General features: G+C 37.6%; 1 protein-coding gene across 9 annotated transcripts in view; it reads right to left on the bottom strand.

Annotated features, from left to right (window-relative positions):
* Positions 1 to 18,671, bottom strand: part of SENP7 (SUMO specific peptidase 7) — a 42,526-nt gene that overhangs the window by 12,469 nt on the left and 11,386 nt on the right. For 4 of the 9 annotated variants that reach the window (XM_005487121.4, XM_014267155.3, XM_005487122.4 and 1 more), the window contains 11 exons: positions 15,377 to 15,574; positions 13,595 to 13,792; positions 10,235 to 10,350; positions 9,305 to 9,474; positions 8,016 to 8,367; positions 7,308 to 7,459; positions 6,251 to 6,391; positions 4,803 to 4,836; positions 3,838 to 4,005; positions 1,322 to 1,584; positions 171 to 304 (listed from right to left, as the gene is read on the bottom strand). In XM_005487121.4, the coding sequence (XP_005487178.2) occupies positions 171 to 304; positions 1,322 to 1,584; positions 3,838 to 4,005; positions 4,803 to 4,836; positions 6,251 to 6,391; positions 7,308 to 7,459; positions 8,016 to 8,367; positions 9,305 to 9,474; positions 10,235 to 10,350; positions 13,595 to 13,792; positions 15,377 to 15,574 (1,926 nt within the window). The remainder of the gene's footprint in view (positions 1 to 170; positions 305 to 1,321; positions 1,585 to 3,837; positions 4,006 to 4,802; positions 4,837 to 6,250; positions 6,392 to 7,307; positions 7,460 to 8,015; positions 8,368 to 9,304; positions 9,475 to 10,234; positions 10,351 to 13,594; positions 13,793 to 15,376; positions 15,575 to 18,671) is intronic. The other 5 variants (XM_014267158.3, XM_074536078.1, XM_074536079.1 and 2 more) reach the window with 3 other exon arrangements.

Here is an 18,671-nt window from a genome sequence, read left to right as displayed (position 1 = left end):
ATTGTCTTGTAACACTAATATTTGCTGATATTTTCGGTTTGAAGATTGACTTTCATACAACACTTTCAAATCAACTAGAGAATGGCAGCTAAGTGAGGGGGTTTATTCCAGTAATTAATTTATTCAATTTTTTATATTTTCCCTTTCTCATTTACATGAAATACACTTACTTCTTAACTGCTCCCATTTCTCTTACTTCTTTCCATTCTTCATTCAGTGCAGAGGACAAAGAGATACAGTAGCAGCCACTATTCTGCTTATTTGCAAGAGCATAACTGGGCCTGATGACTTTTAGCTTTGATTCCTACCAGAAAAACACAAACAATTGTAAAAAGCATTATACAGCTTGAGACATAAAACACAAGACACAAAACCCAAGCCAAAAAACCACAGGAGTAGCCTGCATTACTGAAGAGGATTCTTGCTGGAGATCCAAAGTATAAACTTTGGTATTTGGGCAAACATGCCACTGTTCAGACAACTAAAAAGTTATGAATATTTTAAAAAATAATGACAGATCTTAGTTCATAATAATCTCTCTAAAACTATTCAAGCATTATTTAGCTAAGTGAACCAGAAATGGTTTTGGAGAAGAAAAATAAAAGAAAGGCGACAAGTGTCAGACTATCTTTCCAGGAGCAGTATATGCTTGGAAGATTTGAAAATCTAGTCCTTGAACAATTTGCCTAAAAACAATACATATTTGAGCTGGCTGGCTTCCTTTTGAAGTCCCCAGGTCATGGACCCTGCAGATTGATCTGCTATCTCTTGGCTTTTTACTGGTGGCAACAAAGATATGTTACTTCTGTGTGACAATGACATGGGGCTGGGTTTAGACATTTCCTCAAGAGATTAAACCAAGACAACACATTAATTGTACAGACTCATCTCCCCAGCAGTCTGAGGAATAATTCAGCATTTTCAAGCTGTGCACACCCCACAAGTAAATCTAAAGGGGTCTGGAGGGCCACCTACACAGCTCCTGCTCTGCTGCACTTCCAGCTCAACCAAAAAAAATGGTTCCATTACTCATGATTTGATTAACTTCCTGCTTGCTGCCCTAGAGACACCACAAGGGCAGAACACCCCTGTGGTTCTAAATTTGCACAACCATGAATACATCTAAAGCACTGGTACTTGCCACTGACTGATGAGGTCTACAGTCTATCCCTCTGTGAGCACTATCTAGCTGACTGCAAATTTTGGAGTAATCCTGACTGGGATTTTTGATATGAGTTATAGAAGAAGGCTGACCTAAAATTTACTCAAATGTGTGAATGCCAAGCAGTGGTGATGAATAAAGCAACAGCTATCCACTCACCTGAATTACAGGCTCATGATCATCTGAGGTATTCTCTTTTGGCATGTATTGCTTTAGTAGATCCTTATTGCAACTCACAAAAGAGCTTTCTTCGGGAGAAAGATCCTTAAACAAGAGTAATGCTTCTTTCAAAGACAAAATCTCAGCAAGATCTGGTGCTCTGTTCCTCTTGCTGACACCTGTAATCAGTTCAGTCAGCCTCTCTTCCTCCCATTCTGTGAGTGGTTGAGACATTTCCAAAAATACAAATTCATTGGATCTGGCTGGAAAAGGGAGACAATGGATAATATTAACTATTAGATTAAATGATAGAAACTTGTCTGAACACCCACAAAGGAGCTAAGAGAGACAATGGCAAGAGGGGAAACCCAAACAAGCCCTGCCAGGTTCATCACAGGAGACATCAGCCCACAGAAGTCCCACTTTCACAGCCCAGAGGAGCACAGCAAAATGGCAGGTAAGAACCCAAAATACAGACTGAGCAAGAGACACACAGTTGGGGTCCTTCCCAGGGCTGTCCCAGGAGAGTCTCAGCACAAGGGTCCAGACCCAAAACCCATCCCCATAAGTCAGTGCCAGAGCACTTTTTGGACTGAAAGGGGGCTACTGCTGAGGTGAACAGCACACATGATGGGATGCAGGGGAAGAGTATTTTGGGATTGCACAGGAATCCCAAAGGATTGTTTAGGGAAAGACCTAAAGGCAGCAAAGAGAGACATTCAGGTAATTCAGGGAAGAAGCAGTATGGGCAAAGAAAGGTTAAGGGCATAACAAGGACCAGTCACATTTAAACACTTTGCTGGTCAGTGCACTTGTGTGGCCGTGCCATGAACATAGACCAGCACAGCCTACCCTGTCTTCTTGTTAAAGTCCTTTCTAACTCTCCTGGCTGAGAAACCACTCTGACCCCTCTCAGGCTGTCAGATCCACCACAATACATTTTCCAAATATATTTGCAGCAGAGCAGAACCATAGTAACCATTTCCACAATCCACAAAACCACTACTGGTTTTTTCAACAAGTCTCTGAAAACACTTCAAAACATTCACATTACTATGTAAAATTAAGAGGTATAAAACAATCAAACAGAAATCTAATTAAAATTACTGATGGTTTCTCCAACAAGAATGTAACCAGTGCAAATAAACCTAATATTAAAAGATGTCTTGCATCTTCATACTCACATTACATTCATTTTACTGGGAACTGTGTCTACAGAAGGTACCAGTAGCTACAATAAACTTGCATCAACTAAAGGCAGCTCTCTCCTAAAATTTTATTCAGTATTTTGCTCCAAACTACTTGTGTAAAGCTGCCATTGCTCATAATTTTTCATATAGGAGGTGATTATTAAATCTCACACAGACAATGCTGACATCATCTTTTATGAAAGCAAAATTGTTGCACCTATGAAAAAAACCTTGTATGATTGCGCCACTCTGAATGTGTGAGCCACAGTTATACTCTATTTTTAACAGACCATGCTCTATTTTTTTACAGAGCCTCATGCTGGAATACCAAATACAAGGAGTCCATAATACCCAAAGATTAAACAGCCCATTTTGCCTTTTGTGGAAATTTTTTTCAATAATAATCAATGGCTCACTGCAGTCTTGTCAAAGGTCAAGCCAATCTTTACTTGCCAAGCCTTTTATATAGCACAGACAATATTCAAGAGTAAGGATATTTAACACATCCATATATTTTATAGAGAGAGATGCTTTGTACTCAAGTCTAGTTTCAGAAGGCCTTCTGACAGACTACAATTAAATTGCTTTGATGTCTTTTTATTAAGCAGCAGTAAGTTTGAATCAGATAAGATTAGGTTTTTTTTCTTTCAAATAAAAGTACAATGAAGCATTTTAGAAATGCAGAAGTAACCAACTTATCCACACTGGTACAGCCTCACCTTGAGTACATCTGCAAATTTTGGGCATCACAATATAAAAATGCCATTAAGCTGTTAGAAAGCATCCAGAGCAGGGCCACAAAGATGGTAAAGGGTCTTGAGGGGAAGTCGTACAAGAAGCATCTGAGATCATTTGGCTTGTTCAGAAGGGGAAACTGAGGAGAGACCTCATTGCATTTACAACTTCTTCATGGGGGGAAGAGGAGGGGCAGGCACTGAGCTCTTCTCTGTGGTGACCAGGGACAGAACCTACAGGAATGGCCTGAATTTGTGTCAAGAGAGGATATATTGGATATATATTGGATATTAGCCTAAGGCTCTTCACCCAGAGGGTGGCTGGGCACTGGAACAGCCTCCCCTGGGAAGTGGTCTGAGCACCAGCCTGATAGAGTTCAAGGAGCATTTTGACAATGCTGTCAGGCACATGGTATGATTTTTGGGGATGGTGCTGTGCAGGGCCAGGAGCTGGACTCAATGATCCTTCCAACTCAGTGTATTTTCTGATTGTGTGATCTTTAAAACACTATAGGCTTTCCACTGCATTCTAAAACCCAGCTGTTTTACTGACATGACCTTTTCACTGCACTTAAGGAAAGCAATTACTCACATGGCTGACTGGTTACTAACTTTCCCATCTGGGTTTCAATCTTTTCTACATAATCCACAGACAACCAAAGAAAAATAATTGTTGAAGAACAGCCACCACCACTTTTCCACCAGCCAAATCTTCTCAGATCCAGTGTGTCCACTGTAAGCTGAATGTTCTTAAGAGACACTGTAGAAAACAGAATTCAAAAAAACATGCCCTTAACAGCCATAGATAGAGTAATACATGCCACAGTAATCACAAGCTGAGAGGTGTGATTGGAGTGTATTAACACAATATTTATAGATTTTATTCCTTGCATTACATAATATACTGAGGATTCAATATTTAAGTCAGCTACATCAAGCTGTGTAAAACAAAGCTATCAAACTGTAACACAAAAATCTAAACACCTGCATGCAGGATGCTTCCTGGAAAAAAAATTGGGGTTTTTTGTCAAAATAACCACAGTTAATACCTACAACTATGGAAAAAAGAATACTGCAAATCATTAATTCCTATTTGCTTTAAATCAAGTCCACTTAAAACTGCTCATAAACCTTTTCCTACAACACATCATCTTGGAAAATCAACAGAATGCAACTCTAGCTTTATATTCCTCTTAGCTTTAGTCTAATCACAAATTTTTGTAAACCTAAAGATCTAAAATGCTAATCTGAAAAGTTCAATGTTTCACCTCAAAAATATGCAAAGTGATATCTACTACAGTTCAACATCTAAAATATGCAGGAATATGGGAGGCATGCCATTAAAACTACAAATTCATCTTAAAAGTACAAGAAGCTGTTAGGTTGTTAATGCTTACACTATCGACACCTAAACTTTTATTTACTGAAAAACATTAAAAAATTAAAAACTATCTTTGTGAAAGATTATAAATTATTGATAACAGAAACACATACTTAGTATTTTAATGCAATACTATAAAGATACAATTAAGAAAAGGTTAAAGAAAATTCTCTTACCCTGAAATGGAATCACAATATTTTTCGTTGTAAACTGAAACAAGATTTTAAAAAATATAAATTAGTTTGCATTTTACAAAATTATTAAAACAATATATGGATTTTTAAATATCTTTACATCTTTCCTTACATTGAAATAAACTGAAAATAATATAATAGAATATTATATTAGAATAATATAATAGAAATTCAGTTTGGAAAGCATTAAGTTGAAGTCAAATATGCTTTGTGAAGTTTGAGACTTCACATTGCCTATATCACCTAAAAAACATTCTTAAAGGCACTGCAGAACATAAATAACAGCAAGTGACTTTCAGAAATGCAAGGCACAAAGTTGCAGAACTGCCAATAGGCTCCTTAAAAAGAAAAGGTGAACACTTGGGACAGAAGGAGGTAAAGCATTCTGGGAGAAGCTGTCAGATGCACTGCTTGCAGTAAGGACATGAGAGAAGTGGTTCAACTTTGTGCTGGTATTTCCTTATGAATTAAAGGCCTTTAAAGATTCTACTTGCACTGCTGCTGTCTTAAAGAGACTTTGCTAAATGAAAAATGCTTTATTGTCACTTCGAGAAAAGGTTACACATATTAACAAAGGAGGCTTCCCCTGTGGCACCACAGTAGGCACAAAGTTGTGTTTCCCAAGAAAAATTCTACTTTACACTTAAGAGCATTGATCCTAAATTTATTTAAACTCATCCTTCAAATGATTTTTGCCTATTAATTTAGAAAATTTCCATGAAATGTTTCTGTAACTGCTGTTTTATGAGATGCTGAAATTGTTATTACAATCCAAGATTTCAAAATGTTTTGCTGAAGGCAAAAGATATGTATGTTCAAACATCTTTTTCAGTGGCAATATACAGAATGAACCTGTTCAAAGACCTGTTGAAACTCCTGGAGCTGGTGTTCCATTTAAAGAACATCTTCACTTATGTTTCCACACCCTGTGAGTAGCATATTGGCTACACACTAAAGCTTTTAGTATTGCTTTTATGCTCTCTGAAGCCACAAAGCAAGCAATTTTCTGTTTAAAAGGCAAGAGCATAGTATACATCTGAACTCTGATCATTATGAATTACTTTATTAGAACACAACTACTATTTCTGAGTAAAGTAATTGGTCTTTATTTAAAGTGACATTAATTGGCCATTAATATGGCCCTTGTTTTCAGTTAGAATCCATTAAAAACTTCCTCAGTATGACTTGTGTTCCAGTACAGCATTTATACAGAACCTTTACAAGTGAAAACTGTGGCCACAGCAAATCACAGTTAGCTTTTCTACTGACAGCAATCCAAAAGCACAAGGCCACATACTCCAATGCTGAGCCAAAAGAATTTAATGCAACAGTAACAAAAACTCTGTGCTTCCACACTAAGTACCAGTGTGGTACTTTGTTCAAGCAGAATTTCAATTTTTAAGTATTCACAAAAAAATAGAACAACTTACCCTAGCAGGACCTGTTGACAGACACTTAAATTTCCCAATGTGTAGTCTATCAAAATCAACATCCAGATTTGTCTGCTTTTTAGGTGTGCTTCTAGAAGGTAAGCTGAGAGGATATTTATCTTCAACTGACTCTGTTAAAAACTGGAAAAAATTTGTACTTGTTAGATATGCCCCTCTTGTAACTTCAGGAATACCTTTATTCACGATTGTAAGAATTGACTCCCAAAGCCAGCTTCCACATAAAAAAATAATTTTAAAAAGCTCCAAGTGTTATTACATTCATTACTGACAATTTCCTTAAGGGTCTAACAGTACCTTGTTTCACCTCCATTACCAAGACACAACCTCTCACTTGGTTCCAAATAGTAAAAACTCAAACAACAGAGCAACAGCTCTGTTTCACAGCAGACCTTCAGGATCCAATTCAGTGCTTATGATTGAATTGATTCACCTGTGAGAAGAGGCAGCAATGGCTCTTCTGACTCGCTTCAGGATTACACAGATAACCCCTATCCAGGTCAAAGCAAGCAGCCAAAGGCTAATCAAGTCCAAAACAGGGCAACCAACCTTTATGGCTACTTTTAGATTCAAGTTCCACAGCTAGCCCAAGAGGAAGGGGAACTTCACTTTATCTCTGCCTGCTGTCAACAAAGACTCTGAACTTCTCTATGCCCTGAATTAGAACAGAGGATTGGATGACAAAAAAACTATGATCACCATACAACAGTGTGTGGAAACAAATTCTTCCACAGATGAATCTTTATCATGTCTGTTTCTACCTCAGGTTACTATTTGATCTTCCTGTTTTCTGAAATTAAATATTTTCAAATGTTTATTGTCATAATAGGAAATACATTGTGTGTAGCAAAAACACCCAAGAGAACGAGGGAAATTTCAGAACCAGAGAAATTCTCTGAACATTGTCCAGTATTCTATCTGTGAATTAAATTTCTGCAGCTTCTGCTTGTGGCTGGGACAATAATAAGCAATCATTTTCTATAACAAGCATTACAGAAATAAATTGGCATAACAATACATCAGCCTAAAACTGGACTACCTGCTCTGTGCGACTTTTTGTCTTGTCTTCTAATTGCTTAGCTGAGAAACAGAAGTCAGACTGTGTTTCTTTATTTTCAGTGACATTATCCTTGATCAGCTCTGTGCATTGTGGTTCAGAAGGTCCATCTTCATCATCACTGGAAAGGATAACTGAAAAAGAAAAAAGAAGTATATGTAAACTACAAAGTACAGACTTGTGAATATTTCATTCCTTGTGGATTTCAGACAAGTAAAGAATTCTGACTTGCAGTACATGATATCAAAGCACACTGCTCAAACCAGTCAAGACCTGCATGCATGGAATTGTATGCAACAAGAAGTGCTCTGTATATTTACAAACACCTTTTATACCAGGTCCTCAAAAATTTTTGGCAGTTAAATGAAACAGGACACAGCACAGCTGCTTCAAAGAAGAGAGTAATTTCTCTCAGTTTTAGCATCATTAAAAAGTAAAAGCTGGGTTTTTCCATAGCCACAAAATCAGCTGGAAAAAGAGGATTGGAATTCAAGAATCTTGCTGTTCATCCTGTTCCTCAGATACAAGGTTCTGACATTAGGCACTGTTCTCTAACCTGCCCAATGCATTAAAAACAGGATGGCAGTCTTCAGTCTTTTGTTCCCTCTGTCTCAACTAGCCAGTTATGCTCAAGTTTTAGTAGCTAAGTGTACCACCAGGAATTGTCACCAGCACAGACACAGTACATACTTGGGTCAATGGAAACAAGGTGCTGATTACCCCTGCAGATTCTGTTCCGCAGCTTGCTCAGGTACTCTGCTTTGTTCAGCTTTAATCTCCTGATGGTACCAACTTGTGGGGAAGGCACATCCCCACTGCTGGCAGAAAGCTGTTTCTCTGACACATTTCTGGAAGGAGACTCTGAGGCAGAGTCTTCTGTGTGGCTGTGAGCAGGCCTTAAGTGGTTGTGGGTGGAGGTGTCTTTAGAGTCTCTCTCTGCTGGACCATCTGGCACCAGAATAGGATTAGATCTGTGGTCTTGTCCATCCTCACAGGGTATTCTGCAGTCAGGAGACTGAGCTGAACTCAAACCTTTATTTTCCTAGAAACAGGAATCAGAGACAGGATGTAAGTTTATTTCTTGACATTTCTAGATGGTTCAGAGCAGTGATCACTGATATTAGCTATGTGCTAGAAAATATAATTATAGCTTAACACAGTGACATTGAATGCTCAATTCAGGATCATTTCTCCCCCCTCATATTCCAAAGAGTATTAATACAATCTTTTAAAAAGCTACAGTGACCCCTATTCAAACTAAACAAGGAACTATTTCTGATTTTAGCAGCTCTGTCAGTGTCAGACATGGAGGCCAATAATCTGTGCTTTCCTTACTTTCCAAAAGTGTGACTTGGTCAGCTGGGTTTGACAGGTTTGATAACTGCCTTGTCTCTGTAGGGTTTAAATCAGAAGGCTACAGAGATGTCTTAATTGTGTATATTCAAATGCTTGAATATAAATCCACTTTGTACTTGACTGATTCTCTCAGTCTTATTTGTTGGGTTTTTTCCAAATCCTAAGGACGGGTAAGAACAAAACTTCAGGGCAAAGTAAAATAGACTAAGGAGGAAGCAAAAAGATGACATCTGTAAGATTTCAACAACCTTAGGTATATTTGGCAGTTTTGCTGTTGATGCCCCTAATTAGTCCCAAATTCTAGATCATCTGTGAAAGAATCTTTAGAAGCTGGATGCCTTATTTTCAAACTTGTTTGAATCTATGCTCCTGCCTTAAAGAAACACTGTCATTCATCTTTCTCTACCTTTCTGCTACAATAAGCAGAATGTGACGATTTGGACAGAAGAACATTGATTCACTCCTTGTGATGCATCACTGAACTAATTTACCTCAACAGGCAATATCTGCTAATATACCTGTATGATAAATCCTATTTATTGGCATAATCCTTTTATTTGGGATGTTGCTACTGCTGCTATGTTAGTATGTGTGAATGTATGCTAAAATTAAGGGCAACTTACAGAGAATGCAAGTGACTTTTGTGGAATGTGTGTATTACAATCATCAGAAATATGGCCACTGTATCTTCTTTTCCTTTTCTCAGAATCAAAAGAGCCTGATGCCTTCTGACTAAGAGTAGTGCTGTTCATGTGTCTGCTCCTCTTCTCCAGTTCACCACAGTGCTTGTTTTCTGTGTCAAAAAAAAAAAAAGTAATTTAATATATTATCCTTAAAAACCTTTACATTTCTTCATATTGTTTATGTCTTATATAAAATGCATGGAAGTAGGTGTAATAAGTTCTACACAGTAAGTTCTTTCCTTTTTTAATGTATATGACTGCCAAAATATATTCCTCCAAATTTTTTTTTTTGCATAATTAGTCAAGGGTATAACCAAATTCATAGATCCCTTTCAAACAAGATTTAGCACTTTATACTCCACAATCTTTCTTTCTGTTCTGCCAAATGTAATATTCTCAATTTCCTGTTCTAATCTGCAAATATTAGTAGCTAGCATAAAAAGACTGCACACTATCCCTGGAGAATGTGCATAGAGGTCCTAATTCTTCAGCAGTTAAAATAAATATCATATAGCATGAATATTTTAGCAGGGATCACAAACTATTTGAGCATTCTTAGTGGATTACATTCTTTATTATAAGATTTTTCTGGAAAATCAAGATTATAACAGTGCAGTGAGGTGGTACTCAGTCTAATTTTTCTTCCACAGATTTGATTCACCATAGTTTTATAACTATTTAAAACCAAGCATCTGATATATTTTTACTGTATCTGTAAAAAAAAAAAAGTATTCTGAGGAAACACATACACTGCCTGCAACACCTCAATTTATTTCTGTACTGTCCTCACAATACTAGATTAAAAAAGGAAAATATCCCAACAATCTCCAAAATGCATACTTAACCACTAGATGACTGCTAACTACAAACCTTTCTTCTGCAGCTCTCGTCTTCTTAAAGTGACAGCATTAACTTTTTCTGGTTCCTTAGAAGCCTTGGTCAATTTACACACTTCATCATCTGTCTTTCTCAGGCAACGCTCAGACCTGTAAATAATATTAACTATGACTTATCTTTAATTTTGAAATAATACTGAATAAAAATCCCAACAGAAACAAGAGTTGATCAGACTTCAAACTTCTGTCTTTCCCATAAACACGTGAACCTTGCCAAAGGAAACACAAATTAATTCAGTCCAGTTGTGGCAATACACAGATAAATGAAACAGATGCTTCTAAAAGGCACAGTATTAGAATCTGACACACTTGAGATCAGACACTGAAACATTATTTTGCTTTAAGGAATGATTGCAACAAGAACACAAGAAAAAAAGAGAGAACAGTCAGTTGACGATCATTGCCTTTGTAACAAATATAGTGAGTGTAGTATATTTTTAACTTAGATTCAGAGCTGGTGATAAAATCCATTGAGTAAGATCCTGAAATGTGGAATTATTTGAAATAGAAATTCCTGCTCAAAAGGGCCTGAAACAGTAACTTCAATGAGGGTGGAGAGGGATGGGACAACGAAAGAAAGAAACAGAAAAGAATTACAGTACTTAATCCAAATGGATTTTGTGTTTATCATTTTATAATGTGTTCAACTCAGTGTTGTGATCTCAGATTTTCAAACAGCTAAGTGATCATCACAATGCCTGATATCGCTGACAGCCAAGCTTCAACTCCTAAAAATCATCACCCACCATGGCAAAAAACACTCTTGACATCTCTAACCAGACAACCAAAACTGTCGAACACTTTTTGAACAGGTGACTACTCTTTAGTGATCTACCTGTAAATTGGAGTATGAGTGCTCTTTGGGAATTCTGTACAGACAAGGATTTCTGGAGTGCTCCAATACCACAGTGATGAGCATTGTGAAAAAATAACTGATTATCTTTCCATTCATAAAGAATCATAAACTGGACCAGATACAGAAGTAGTTTCCAGTAAGTGCTATTGTTCATTCTGTATATGGAACAAGACAGTCTTACATAAACTAGGCAGGCCACTACAGAAAACCTGATTTTGGAACCCACACTTCTCTCTCAACTAAAATATTTGTATGCATAACAGCTGTGTAGAGTTGACTGTCTTAAAAGACCATACAAATCTATCAAGTAGTTTTCAGCATTTGTTTTACACCAACATCACAATTCAGGGACTTTAACAGCAGAAAGCACCTGAATTAGGTTTCAGCTAATAGATTTTCCTAAACATATTTGCTTTATGTATAAATTCTGCACATTTTATTTTCAATGTCAGGTTTGCTGATAGCTCAGTTTAAAATGCACCCCTTAACCCCTTTAATATGCAACACCTATGAAGCTATGGCAATATATATATTGTAAAGTGTCCTTAACAACCAGGAGAAACAAATACTATAAACACTTCAAAACCCTGGGTTTCTATACATTTAAAATCTACCTCAAATTCATTAGTTATACTGACAGGTCTGTGCTCACTTAAATAAGTGCATTTCACACTGGGTTGCAGTAAAGCAACAAAAATCCACCAATTCTGCAATACAAAGAGCAAGAATGCAAAGGGGGAGCTGGCAGTAAGTTCTACCTGGTAGAGATAAGTTAATTTACTACCATCCTGTTCTGATGACACACAATTCTTTAACTTGAGCTGAAATTTCCAGAGTACAAAACTAGCACAATTTTCAGCATGCATTCTGGCTACTCTGATGGAATGAAAGACTCTCTGTATGATCATGTGCATATACAAGTATAACACTTACAAGAGGGGAGCTTTTATTATTCTCCTCCAAAGAAGAGACCCCAAAGGAATCAGTGCCAAGTGTATGCAATGCACTGACTTTACTTACAGACACGTGACCAGGATCAAGCCATGACTTTGTTGAAATAAGTCCTCAATTCTCCATTTCCCATATTGTATCTATTGGAAATTGCAATAAAGTGCTATTCACTGGAGAAGAGTGAAAAGTCATCCTAACTACTAAAAAAATTACTAGCTTGAACCATTATTGTGCTTAATATAGAATACTGTGCTCCAGATATGAGCCAGAAAAAACACACAAGATGTACCCTCAGATTTAGAGCATTAAATACAAGAGTTCATGTTTTTCTCTCTATAATTCCACTACCTCCCATCATACAAACTTTACAAAGTTAAAAAATCAGATACTAAAAATTAGTCTTATTTTGCAATAAAACAAAAAAAAAAAACAACACACAAAAAAAAAAAAAAAACAAAAACAAAAAAAACACCAAAACCCGAAAAGCACAACAATCCAAATGAACACCCCACACTTCAGCCAGCCTTAAGTCACAGAAAATTATTAGTAAAAAATATGATACTTTAAAATGAGACAGCCTAATAAACTGTTCTCTCTAAATCTCATTTAAATTGCAGCTTTGTCAGGTTAATGTAAGCAGCAATGGGCAATTCTGTAGGAAAAAAAAATTGCTACTAATTTCAGTTCCCTAAGATGTTGATGTATCAGAATGAGGAATATGACTGACTTATCTCAGTTTCAACCAGGGAACTTTTAATTACTCCTGCCTTCAAAAAAAAAAACCTCACATCATTATTCTCTTCTTCATCCTTCTACCATCTTCCTCAGAATTTTCTGCTATTTTTCCCTGTGGAAAATTTGCTGTTGTAACCATAAAAGACAAACAGAGGCAGCTTGCTTTGAATGCAACAGCCACCTTAGACCAAAACAGGTGTTATCTAATTCTAATACCTGATTTCTGCCAGTTTTATTTGTCAAACATTACTGTGATGCTCAGTCAACCTAAATATAGGAAAAGATGAAGAGTAGATGTTAAGTGGTAGGAGGACACGCAGAGCCCTTAACCAATGCCACCCTGTTAGGAATATTGACACCACCAGTGGGTTAATGTGGTAAGAAATTAATTATTACAGAGAGGAATTTGGAGATATTTTGCAAAAAAAGTTACTTGAAATCATGCTAGAACACAGCAACACCAACAAGAAAGTGAGATTTTGGTTCTGGACACAAAACCAACTTAGATGTGTTAGAATTACTTGTGTTTCTTCCCAAATCAAAGCAGTGCAATCACTGCAAACAGAAATTCCTTCTAAGAAAAAAAAGTAGCCTTTTAACACCAGGTCCAGCAAACCAGAATAAATGCAATGTTAAAATGTCTCATTGGAAAAGCATGTTAATTTGCAGTCAGGAAACTGATCTCCTGATTCAAGAAAAGAGTAGAACAAAAGCTGTTTCAGGGAAATTCTTTTCCATTGGGAAGTTACGTCATTTCAGGAAGACTGGCAAAATCAGCAGTGAGTAACATACCTTTCAGAAAGAAAAGAACTTTCATGAGGAGAACTTAATATTTGACATGTCTGTAGGCTGGCAACAGCTGATGAGGGGAGTTGACCCGATTGCAATTTGTCTGCAGCAGGTAAATTTGCATCAATTATTACGTGGCTGTCTATGTACTTTCTTCCAATTTTCGTACTCAGGACGTTCGTCAAGATAACTTTGGGTTGCCTGCCATACATATAACAGTAAACCATAAGTACTGCACTGCAATCTAGAGAAACAAGCTTCTTGTTAAATTCATGTATCCTACAAGCTTGATAATTAAACATCAATATTTTTAGTCCCTTAGAGGCAAAAAAAAAAAAATCCCATTAAAGTACAAGGAAAACAGGTAAACACAAAAGGTAAGAAAACTAGCCATGTAATTTTATAATTTTACCTTAGCCAGATACTATGCACACTGCATTGCCTCTAACACATCCTGCAGTTTAAAAACTGGTAAATATTTCTCTCTAAGCAGCTTTCATGCAGTATCTGTACACATTTGTCAGAACTCTGGAACAAACAATATTGATTTTCCTGTGAACAAGAAGCCTCCAGTAAAACAGAACATATTTTCTAAAGCACCTAGTGAACAGGTAGAAAACTAGCATGCACACAAAAGGTAGCATTAGATTTTATTCCACTCCTCAAGTATGAGGTAGCACTCTACAGTATTGTAAGACCCAGAAAAATACCTGCAGGTGTTAAAACAGACAAGCATCAAAAATAAGCCAATCAGAAATATAAAGATGCAATTCCTACTTGAACATGCACACAATGTGTAAGAGCAGCTCAACTTATTTCATACAATGTCACAGGAGCCAGCTTGTTGTACAGCCCATATCCACTTCCTTTCTCAGACTGGGATTTAAATGCTACCACTTCCATTGCAATTTATTTTGGATTAGGTTGTAAGGCTATGGCCTTTTCGAATGTGTTTTGAACAACACTGCCTTTTGAGTATTGACTGCATAATTCTCCTGTTGTCTGTGTGCATCTACAGAGCACACTCCAGCACAGATGCTGTGATGTCTGGAGAACACTCAGATCTCCTCTTGCAAGACATAAATTTGCGTTTCATCAGGAGGCTACCTTCCAGACACAATTGCAGAGACCCACAGGAGATAAACAATTAAGAGATACAACTTAAAGATGAAAATTCTAATACTGAAGAACATGTAGACTGGATGTAACCTCCAAAAAGGAAGCCCCTAAACTGTTATCAGAAGCTCAAAAGAAAATCCAGAAATAAAGCATTCACTCTAGCCATACTTTTCCCTGAACATCTACAATTGACCATTGACCATTGCTTGCAGGGCTGCAAAGAAGATACTAGACTTGATATGCTTTTCTTCTGATCATTTATGCCAATTTCCTATTTTCATGAGTAGTCTAAAGCAGTAACAGTGAAAATACACCTTGGTATCTCCTCTTAGAAAAGCACTGCAGTTAAATTCAAGTGTATTCTTTTCATGAGAATAAAAAAAAGGCCAACCATTTTGAGAGTCCAATGGCTAAACAATAATTAATTGGTCTTGACAGTACAGGACCCTCTAGAAGCCATTTGATCAGAAAAAACACTAAAGTATGCCTGGCACCATCTCTCTCAATGATTATCAAAAGGAACCAGGTACAAGTGAATTCAGTGAAGTAAGACAAAATACAGTTCATGAAGAAGGAAACTGTGGCACAATAAAGAACACTTTCTCACCAAGAAATAACTGCAAGGAAAATTATTTTGTTTAGTGACATAAGGCAAAGACAACATACCTTTTAGACAGAAAAAGACTTTGGAGAGTAGGGTTTAAAATCTGCCATATCTTTACACTGGCAGCAGATGATGAGGGTGCTTGATCTGACTGCAGCTTGCCAGCATCAGAAAAATTAACACCAGTTTTAGGTTGCGACTGTATGTATTTTCTTCCTATTTTCATCCTCAGGACATTCGTCAAGATAACTTTGGGTTGCCTGCCATACATATAACAATACATTAATAATAGGGTGCTGAGAACTTTTTAAGTCACATGAATTCAACAAAGATATTCTATGAGTATGCTGTCTCTGCATCATACCTTAGAGAATTAAGGTCACTTCCCTGGCAATTTACAAAGCAGTTCTCTTTGGAGAAGAGCAATCACAAACTCATCTTTTGATCAGGGCAGCCTTGCAAGGTTTCTCCTTCTGGTATGAATGACTAACATAACCATATGCCATTCTGAAGAGGTAAACTTTCAGTGCAGAAACACTGAAATGGAAATTTTGGTGCATCTTGTTATCACAAAATGTTGGAAGTGGTGTCACTATGGCCTTACAAGCTATTCTGAAAGTGTATGCTTGACCATTTGCAGGACATGAAAACACACACTCATTTTGTGTCATCTTATTTTAAAGCCAGGAATATTATTTGTTCCCATATGACAGATTAATTATGATGTTGCTGGGGAAAAAAAGAAGTTATTACAAATCTCCCAGTTCCGAAGCTCCAACTATCTCTATTCAATTTCACTAAACAAATTACTTAGAACTCTGAATTGCAAAGTCAGTAAAAACACCCTACTGAAGTTCTTTTAAAAAAGTATCTATACTTTGGTAGTTCTGCTAGATGGGTACTGAAGTCTTCACATAAAGAATTAACCTGCATTATGGCCAGTACCTTGGGACAGTTATCTTACAGACTCATAAGGATTGGAAAAGATCTCCAAGATAACAAATCTTCAACTGCATGCCACCATGCCCACTAAATCATACTGCAAAGTGCCACGTACTTTGAACACTTGCAGGGATGGTGACTCCACCACCTCCCTAGGCAGTGCGGAACCACTCTTTCAGTGAATAAATTTTTCCTGATATCCAGCCTGAACCTTCCTGGTACAACTTGAGTATGTGTCCCTTTGTCCTGTTGTCTTGGAGAAGAAACCAACATCCACCTTGCCACAACCTCTTTTCCTGCAGTTTTAGAGAGTGATAAGGTCTTCCTTCAGCCTTCTTTTCTTCAGACTGAACAAGCCCAGTTCCCTCAGCTGCTCCTCATAGGAATTATGTTCCAGATCCTTCACCAGCTCCACTGCCCTTCTGTGGACTTGCTCCAACACTCCAACATCTTTCATTTAATGAGGGGCCCAGAACTGGACACAGCGCTCAAGGTGTGGCCTTCACAGAGGGACAGTCACTGCCCTGGCCCTGCTGACACAGGCCAGGTGCCACTGGCCTTCTTGACCACCTGGGCAAACTCTGGCTCATTTTCACCTGCTGTTGACAGCACCACTAAGGCCTTTTCCACCAGGCATCTTTCCAGCCCCTCTTTCCCCAGCCTGTAGTGCTGCACAAGGTGGTGGCAACCTAATGGCAGGACTTGAACTCCAGCTTATTGAATTTATAAGCTGATAAGCATTATAGATCATAGATGATTCATCAGGATTTACTTTATTTTCAAACCTCTGAGAACTAGACTTGTTTTCCAAGAGCTGGTCCTGTGAAGACACTGAAGTTCAGGCTAATTTTTTGGGTTTTAAAGATGACTGAAACAAGAATCGGGTTTTTTTTTCCTACTGCATGTCTTGCATAACAACAAAAAAAAAATGTTCTCACTGTAGAGTAAGTCTCTTTTTAATAGCTAGGGAAAAAACCTTACTACTCACATAGCTGTTGCACACATGGTAGAGTAACATTTCTTAAGCAAAGGGCTGCTATTCCCCAGTGTGTTTACATCTGCAAGCAGCTGCAATTGTCCCACTGACATGCTGCCTTCAGCTCAGCAGCCTGGTTACATGGTACCAGTGGCAAATACAGGTGTGGCATGGAAACTTTTGTTGCTGAAGGACAGACATGCTTGCACCTAAAATAAGGTCTGGAACTGCCATGCTAGTGAAATACAATGAAATGGAGGCAGATGTTCCACGTAAGTGTTCTATTTTACTCTTTCAATCTTGACATTGAGATTTCCTCTCCGTAGTTACTTACCATATTCACAAGGCACACAACCCCCCACTGAACCTGAAAGGACAAATGTTCCTACCCACAGCGTGGACAACCTGCCCATAAGCTGAGGATGGCTGTCAACCTGATGAGATCTCTGCACCCCTGAATGCCATAATGTGTATGCCATGAGCTGCTTTCTCCTAGAGCTCTGCTACACCTTTCCCAAACCAGCAGTCTCCAAAGTGTTTTGGCCACACATCCCTACCAGCAGTAAGTATTTTGAGCACATACCTTCTACAAACTTTATTTAATTAAAATCTCCAGAGAGGTACTAGTGACAGGTTGATCTTAAAGGTCTTTTCCAACCTCAATTCTGTGATTGTAAAACACAGAAATAGAAATTTAAAAAGGAACATAAGATGATATAAACCTTTAGTAATTGTACAAAAATATTTCCTTCCTGTATCCCAGCGAATTGTCTTGTACACACCATACTTTGGAGACCACTAGCTAGACAATGCACAATAAATCTAAATGGTTCCTTAACTTAAGCTCAAGCAAAGGCAGTTTCCTTTTATCTCTGCCAAACTTCTATCAGAAGTTCAAAGAAAAACTGATGGAAAAGAGCTAAGGCTTAATCTGAAAAGACAAAGAAAAGAAAAGGCACCAACAAAAAAAGAACCCCAAAACCCACTTAAGGCACTCTGATGCCAAGAACATGGACAAAGTGTTATGTAGCAGATTGGTCCTAATTAGCTGTTGGAAAAACAATCCTGGGTTTATCAAGTGAGCCATTGGCTCTGAGAAGGCAATAAAAAGTCACATGTGCAAAGACAGTCTCACTTGAATACCAACCTAAAGCACAGTAGTGCTCCAGAATGTTTTATGCAATCTGGAAAAGGCTTTCCCCTTTCTTTTCTTTCATCTAGTTCTGCATACAGTCTGTGAATCCTAATGCAAAAAAAGAGTTCCAAGAACGTGCCTCAAATATTGTAGAAGTCAGACAGGCTTGTTCAACACTCCAAGGATCCAGAGACTAGGGTTTCATTTCCAGATATGCTTTAATCACTGAAAAGCTTAAAAAGTGAACACAGGTCTTGGGGTCAGTTTAGTAACATTAATGTCTTAAACGGTGGAGCTCAACTGC

This window comes from Zonotrichia albicollis, chromosome 2 (genome assembly GCF_047830755.1).
Source record: "Zonotrichia albicollis isolate bZonAlb1 chromosome 2, bZonAlb1.hap1, whole genome shotgun sequence".
Taxonomy (NCBI): Eukaryota; Metazoa; Chordata; class Aves; order Passeriformes; family Passerellidae; genus Zonotrichia; species Zonotrichia albicollis.
Note: the sequence above shows the minus strand (reverse complement) of the source record. Positions and strands in the feature narration are given on the sequence as shown.